The following is a 7595-nucleotide window of genomic DNA, read 5'->3' as shown; positions in this document are numbered from 1 at the left end:
TACTAACCGGAACCGTATTTTGGCCCATGGTGTCTGGTGATTCACTTGCCACTCCCTCACCAGTAGCTTTGTTGTGCATTGACTCACTGTGCTAAATTGTACATATGGTAAATAGTACACCTGTCATGGTAAGATAGCAAAGAGGAAGCATCAGATTACTACTCAGTAGTTGATTCTTTACATGTATGAATTTCATGTTTATCATAGGTCTAATAAGAATAGCCTACTTATTGATACTGTATGTTTTTATCTATAATCAAATCAATCAAATCAAATTGTATTAGTCACTTATTGCATACAGCTGTAATAGAGTTGTAATGTTGTAAAATAAATACATGTAAAGCAATTCGTATAATATTTTAGTTTTACACAGAATGTGGAAGTGGAGTAACAATGACAAACAAACACCACAGATTATTTTTGTTCCAGCTTACTTTATTTGCATGTTCTTCTATGGCTGCCAGAAACAAACATCCTCACAGAATTGCACATTTCCCTGTCCTATTTTGTGTTAGTGGTGTGTGTTCATGTGGTGTTGCTACTGTTGTCTTTTACTGTTCAATCACACTGGTGTTTCCTCTCTCGTATATGACATTGAGAGTTCCATGAAGCCGCCAGACACAGCACCTGAATGTATTCACAATTCATACTCTCTTTCCAACTGTACTGATCAGTGTCCACTGTCTTTCAAAGCTACATCAGATCATTTCCTGCAACTGGAGAGTATGATTGAAAACACTTTCTGAAATCACTAAAAACCCTGTTGCTTTGAACTGCTACTTTCTATTTTTCCATTCATAAGGACAATTCAGTAAGTGATAAGCTTAACTACAAAATATGAGGTTATGTAAGGATTTTGAGGAATTCCCCTGTAAATCAAGGCCTTAAGTGGTATATCAATAAAGGATTTGGTTTGCCCCAGGAGCTACTCAAGTCTTCTCTTATCATCAGCAAGGACCAGCTGTTATTAGTAGCACCATTGTCACATTTTATCCCAAGTTTCTTTCTAGTTTTTACATTGCACAAATATCCACAGGCTCTCTGCTTGACAATCAAACAAATAACCTGTTATTAAATGGTAAACAGTGAGCAACATTTGAGGAGTTTGCAGCTTTGCACAATTTTTCTTCTAATTCTTGCTTTTCAGTTCTTTTTTCTTTTTTTTAATTATCATTGTTATATCTTAACGTGGAACAAGCTATTGGTATTGGTAAACTATTTTTAGTCATCCCTGTCATGCCTGTCGTTCCTGTCAGTCATGTCATTCCTGCTTGAGTCCCGCTCCTTCTCCTTCTTGGACTCCTTTACCACCTAGAGGAGGAGACAGCCGTCAGTCAGATAACATCACATCCTATGAGCACAATTACACTGAATTGTAATATCAAGTTGAACAGGGACATTATGGACAATTTCTCAATATGTATTTACCTCTCCATCACGAGTCTCAACTGTCTTAATCACCACAGTCTTCTTGCTAGGGGTGTCTGGAGTATGATCGTAGTCTGTAAAGGAAAAATTGAGTAGCATATTGACACTGCATGATCATTGATAATTATTGATCTCTAGGACTTCATTATTGATATGTGGTTTTACTGGTTAGATTTGACACCTATATTTGAGAGATTATACAGTAGAATGATAGGCAACATGATGAGCTTACCCCTCTCACCACTGCGCAAACTCATATTGCCAACATTGAAGATGGGGACAGTTATCCTGAGGAGGAGTCAAACATTAGGATGTTAGGTCATAATAAACTTGATCATAATGAAATACATGAAATACACAAGACACAACCCCTTAGGACTGAGTAAGTTCACCCTAGAATAGCACTTGGTGACAAATGTTGTCAATCTCAATCATCAAGGAAGTCTGCAGATATCCTGGGATGTCCCAGTTTCTCAGATTGGGTCCCCAATATTTGCTTATAGAATGAATTCTAAGTGTTGATAATGTATGGCTTGGAACTGGACAACTAATAAACACTGTCAACATTAACTTTCAGTGGTCTAACCCAAATAATGATCACGTCACAATCTCTCAGCCCTTACCTGCTCTCTTCCCCTTCCAGAAGCTTGCGGTAAGTGGCAATCTCGATGTCCAGGGCCATCTTCACGTTGAGGAGGTCCTGATACTCCCTAAGATGGCGAGACATCTCATCCTTCAGGTGGTGGATCTCCTCCTCGAGTCGGCCCACGTTGTCCTGGTAGTTATTGGCCTCCACGCCAAATTGGTCCTCCATCTCACGCATCTGCCTCATCAGGGCCTCGTTCTTAGAAACACAGGCACATAGTCATAAAAAATCCTGTACCATGGTGGCTCATGTCATCCTCCACATACATGCTGCATGAACCACTTGAGTGGTTGGTGGCAGGCAGCTACTTTAGGCTACGCATACGATTATTTAGAATTGTTTAGGCAGGAGGTCTCACCGTGCTCTTAAGTGCATCAATCTCACAGTTGAGGGACTGGATCTGCCTCCGGGACTCGCCGGCATCCTGCTTGGCCTGCCTCAAAGCGTCAGTGTTACGCTTGGCAGAGTCTGTCAGGTCAGTAAACTGGAGGGTGACAGAACAAGCACACAAATGATGAAATCACAGTGTGTGTGTGTGTGTGTGTGTGTGTGTGTGTGTGTGTGTGTGCGTGTGTGTATGTTAGTGTGTGTTTGAGCTTGTGTATTTGGGTATGTTTGTCTTTTGTACGTATGTATGTTTTCTATGTGAATGAGTAGCATTTGTGCCTCTCTCTGCTATTCCCCTTCACCTTAGACTTGTACCACTCCTCAGACTCGCGCATGTTCTTGGAGGCGATGTTCTCATATTGGGCCCTGATGTCCCTAAGAGCAGAAGTCAGGTCAGGCTTAACGCTGTGGTCCACCTCCATCTTCAGCTGCTGGGTCTGGACACTCACTTGCACATCTTGGATCTCCTGGGAGTACATCAGAGCACAACCATGGTCAAACCATGACGTCATAACCATAGTGATCAACATGACCATAATATGTTTTGATAAAGAAAGGCAATAGTGTATTTTCATGGTCATGACTGTAATGTGTGGTCAAACATCAGGACCACTGTGTATGGCATATAGTAGTCGCAGGAGCATCAGCACCTACCTCATCATGCAGCTTCTTGAGGAACTCAATCTCATCCATCAGAGACTCTATCTTCCTCTCCAGGTCCAGGCGGGACAGTGTGGCATCGTCCACATCCTAGTCATGGTGTGGTTAAAGAGCTGTTAGAATTTCATCAACCCTTATATAGGTCAACAAAACATTCAGATAACACTCAATAGTTGAAAGAAGGCATTTACTGATATCATGACAATGAGGTTGTATTAGTATTGTGTCATGTCAGTGGCATGATATGGTATGCCTTGTTTTCAGAGTTCTATTATCATGAGGTCTGCTCTATCACAACTGACCTCAAGATGTCACTGTTACATAAGGGTATGATGGATTTGAGACAAGCTTTGCTCCAGACAGAAATGGCAATGTGATTATAATGCTGAGCGATTCAATCAGAACTTTGCAGTCGGGAATCAATACTCAACATTGATTTTTCCGAATTGTCAGTTGAGTGGAGGCTGTGCTTACCTTGCGGAAGAGGACCAGGTCTTTCTCAGCCTCAGCCCTCTTCTGACCCTCTTCTTCCAGCCTGTGCAAAGAGAGTGGAGGTTGAGGGTTGGCCACACACTCACAAATAAAAAAATGTTTGTTGCATCAGAAAACCAAATTCATGCACATACAGGGTATATCTTTCAAAACACAATGTTAACTGGCATATCTATTCATTGTCACTTCAGAGCTTAACATCGGAATAGATAGTTTGTGGTCTTTGTAGAGGTAAAGTAAGCTAAGGCAGAAGGTCAGGATTGAGTGGTAATTGCAGAAGTGCTATCTGGCTTGGTGTCATAGGTCTCCCCAGGAGGAGGCATCATCTGGCAAAAAGCCTCTGGATCAATTTTGTAATTCACTCTCCTGTAAAAGGATTTGGGAGCATATCCAATGGGGTCAGCAGCTGCTCCCTTATACCAATCACCCATCCTTGGGGGACATCATCACATGCTCCCTTTCTTAAGCCTGCCAGTTAGGGATATTCTCTGGGCAAAGACTAATGTAAGCCAACAGCAGCTAAGCCTACCATTTCCCAAATTAAATTGTTTGTTTCATTAGTAGCTTTTAAATCTTTAAACCTCATAAAACCTGGTTGAATAGAAACAGCTCTATCAAGCTTTTAGATTTATACGCATGGTAATAAACCAGGGCGTGTCTTCTCCCACCGTTGTGATGAGTCATCATAAATGACATCATAACTGTGATGTCACAGCACACCATGTTCTCTAAAGGTCCTCATGTATTTCCCCTGTCTCCTGTCTCCAGACTGGACATAGAGGGAGGGGGGCGGGGGCGGGTGCGGGGGTGGACCTGCTGCCTTATCTTTAATTCATGTTTTGTCGCAGGGGTCGTTTTTTCATAATGGGATCTCTGGCAACGTCCCATCAGCACAGGGGGACACTGAACACCCCCCTAATGGAACCACTCTCATTGAGACATTGATTTTTCCAGATGCTATTTTTCTCTACTCCCCATCTCCCTACCCTCCTCCTCTCTCTCCCCCCTCCCACTCCTCTCCTGGCTCCACCCTGTGCGCAGTCTATCCATCCTCCTATCCTGTCATGTCTCTCTCTCTCTCTCTCTTTCTCTCTCCTCCTGTCCTCCTGTCTATCTGTCTAGGGCAGGGCATAATGTGTGTGTGTGTGTGTGTGTGTGTGTGTGTGTGTGTGTGTGTGTGTGTGTGTGTGTGTGTATGTGTGTGTGTGTGTGTGTGTGTGTGTGTGTGTGTGTGTGTGTGTGTGTGTGTGTGTGTGTGTGTGTGTGTGTGTGTGTGTATCCGATTATTATTCAAAATGACCCAAATGAAAAGAAATGCTTGTAATTTCAATGTGTTATATCTGTTAAGTATTAAGTATTTGCTATGTCTGTAATAATTCTTATATACTCATCTATTTCCTTAGTGATATCTGTTTGATTTGAAGTTGACTGTTAATTGTTCAAATTAAAATCTGTTGATGTTTAGATGTCCTTGTTTGTATACATAGATAGGAATTCTGCTAATGCATTCAATGTGTTGCTTGGTTATGATGTGCTGAAGTACTTTGTCTTGTTTTATGTTGGATCCTGTCCATGGCCATGACATTCAACACACACACACACACACGTTATACACACACATACTGCAGTAGAGCACAGTGAGTGAGGTAATATGCTGCGGCTCTTTTGTGTCCATCCCTCCCAAGTGCCACACCCCATCCCACCACTGCTGCCGGACTGAGTTTGGCAGAGGCCCAAGGACCCCCTGTACCTTATCAGTGTTTAAAACGCAGCCCATGTAATTGTCCACACTGTCCACACCCATGGCCACTCCCTTCCCTCCTACTCAACTCTGCCCATATCTTTATAACTTGCCAATCAACAGCAAAGCCCAAAAAGGTCAGTCAGCCCCCTACGCCCTTTGCCAGTCTCCTGAACACACTCCCAATCATTGAAGCCCCCAGCCAATAATCAGCACCTCCCAATCTTTCTACAGTACATCACTCATACACTACCCCCCATTTCCTCCAACATCCCCTCCTCTTACCCTGCTCTGTCGCTCCCCAAAATATTTCTATGTCACCTATGCACTACCCAAACAACCACCCCTTAACCCACGCCTTCCTCCCCAAATATTTATACATTAGCCACACACTCATGCAAAACCCAACCCCCCCGCCCCCCCATCCCTTTCCCATCCCACCCCTTGCTCCCATAAACTTTCTACCACACCTGTTCACTGCACAAACCTTCTCACCCCCCGTTACTCCACCCCTCTATGTCTCTCACCTTCCCCTCCATGGTGTCACTCACCTCTGCTTCAGCTGGGCTATGTCTTCGGCCATGTTGTCCCTCTCCACCTCGATGTGGTCCCTCTCCTTGCCCATGGTGTCCAGCTGGCGCCGCAGCTCCCTCAGCTCGTCCTGGAAGAGCTCGGTGGCCCGGTTGGGCTGTCCCTTCTCATGCTCGCCTTTATACTGGCTCAGCTCCTGCTGGAGCCCGCTGTTCTGGTTCTCTAGGTAACGCACCTTCTCGATGAAGCTGGCGAAGCGGTCGTTGAGCTCCTGTAGCTCGACCTTCTCGTTGCTGCGGGTGGTCAGGAACTCTGCGTTGACGGCGTCAGCCAGGGCGAAGTCCACCTTGTCGTAGCTGAGACGAGGGGGCTGGGCGCTGGAACGCACGCGCTGCTGTTGGTGGTAGTTAGTAGAGCGAGAGGGCACCATGGGGGGCATGGAGTGCAGGTACCGCCCCCCGGGCATGCGGGAGGAGACAGGGGAGTAGGAGGACATGGAGATGGGGTTGGGTGCCCCAAAAGTGCGGCGGTAGGAGGTGGAGGTGGAGGTGCGGATTGAAGGGTGGCTCATGGTTGTTCTTGTCTTTCTTTCTTTTTATATCTTTCTTTCTATCTCTTTTTCTGTCTGTCTCTGTCCCTTTTTCGTTCAGGGGTTTGGAGGAGCTGGAGGAGCCTGGAAGCAGGGTGAAGCAACAGGACGTCAGACTGAGGAGCATCTGGGCTTTTATACATGCGAGCTGGACATCCCATCCGCTTTACCCCCTCCACCCCCCGCCTTTCTGCAAACCTCCCCCCTCCTCCTCACCTCCCACCCTCCAGAGCCCCTGCCTCCTCCCTCTATCCATCACTTCAACATACAGTCTAAGGCCACTCCCTTGCCTTCAGTAGATCCTCCTCCTTCTCTCTCCCTCTAGTTTTCTCTCTCTCCCACCTGCCCCTCCCTTTTATCTGAAGCACATGGCAAGAGGCCAAACTGTCTCCCTCGCGAATGCTTCTGCCGCTAAAGATGTCTCCATTGCCAAACCCAACTCCCAGCTCCCCCCTCTCCTCACCTTGACAGTTGATCCTCCAGGATGCTGTGTTCGCTTCCTTGCTCTTTTTCCATTCCATTCTAGAACTCTTCTCTCTTTCAATCCACCTCCCCTGTTTGTGTTCTACTCTATCCTCTACTGGTCAACCCTTGATAGGATTCTAACCTTTGCGGCTGCTGTTTCTTCGAGTGATAATCCCCAAACTGAAAATGCTATGATTTAAATGTACAGTCTGTATGTCTGTAGCTAATTTAATTGTAACTGCAGGGCTTTATTCATTTAATTATATATTTTCCTTCCACCTCTCTCTTTGCTTTCTCTTCACAGTAATGGATGATTGTATTGATGTTCTGGGTGGCTAGGGAAGAGCAATGACTGTGAAATTCTATTCTGCACTGCCTGGGATCAACTGATCTGTATTCAAATTCTTTTTTGAATACAGATTCAAAAAAGGATAGGAGGATGGATTTTCAAGATTAGGGATGGGCAACTTTTCATCAAAACATTTTCACAGAGACACTTTGCTCCATTCTTGTATTAAAGGTTAACTTCAGCAGGGGCGTAGCTGCATTGTGTGAAACAATTTACTTTGGAATTTCAGTTATGAGGAGTTGTCCAGGGTGATGTGACAAATCATTGTAATAAAGGAAGGAAAAAGTAGTATCACATTTCTTTAATT

The 7595-nt window shown here is 44.7% G+C and overlaps 1 protein-coding gene across 1 annotated transcript; it reads right to left on the bottom strand.

The window, feature by feature from the left end:
* Positions 1-2047: 2047 nt before the first annotated feature.
* Positions 2048-6456, bottom strand: prph (peripherin; the record flags this gene model as incomplete). The annotated part of the gene is made up of 6 exons (XM_083668112.1): positions 2048-2272; positions 2433-2558; positions 2764-2928; positions 3116-3211; positions 3596-3656; positions 5906-6456. 6 exons carry the CDS (start codon positions 6454-6456, stop codon positions 2048-2050), a joined length of 1224 nt encoding a protein of 407 aa, XP_083524238.1.
* Positions 6457-7595: the final 1139 nt, after the last annotated feature.

This window comes from Argentina silus (assembly GCF_951799395.1).
Source record: "Argentina silus genome assembly, chromosome: 4".
Taxonomy (NCBI): Eukaryota; Metazoa; Chordata; class Actinopteri; order Argentiniformes; family Argentinidae; genus Argentina; species Argentina silus.
The sequence above is the reverse complement of the archived record's forward strand: the minus strand, read 5'-3'. Positions and strand labels throughout refer to the sequence as shown.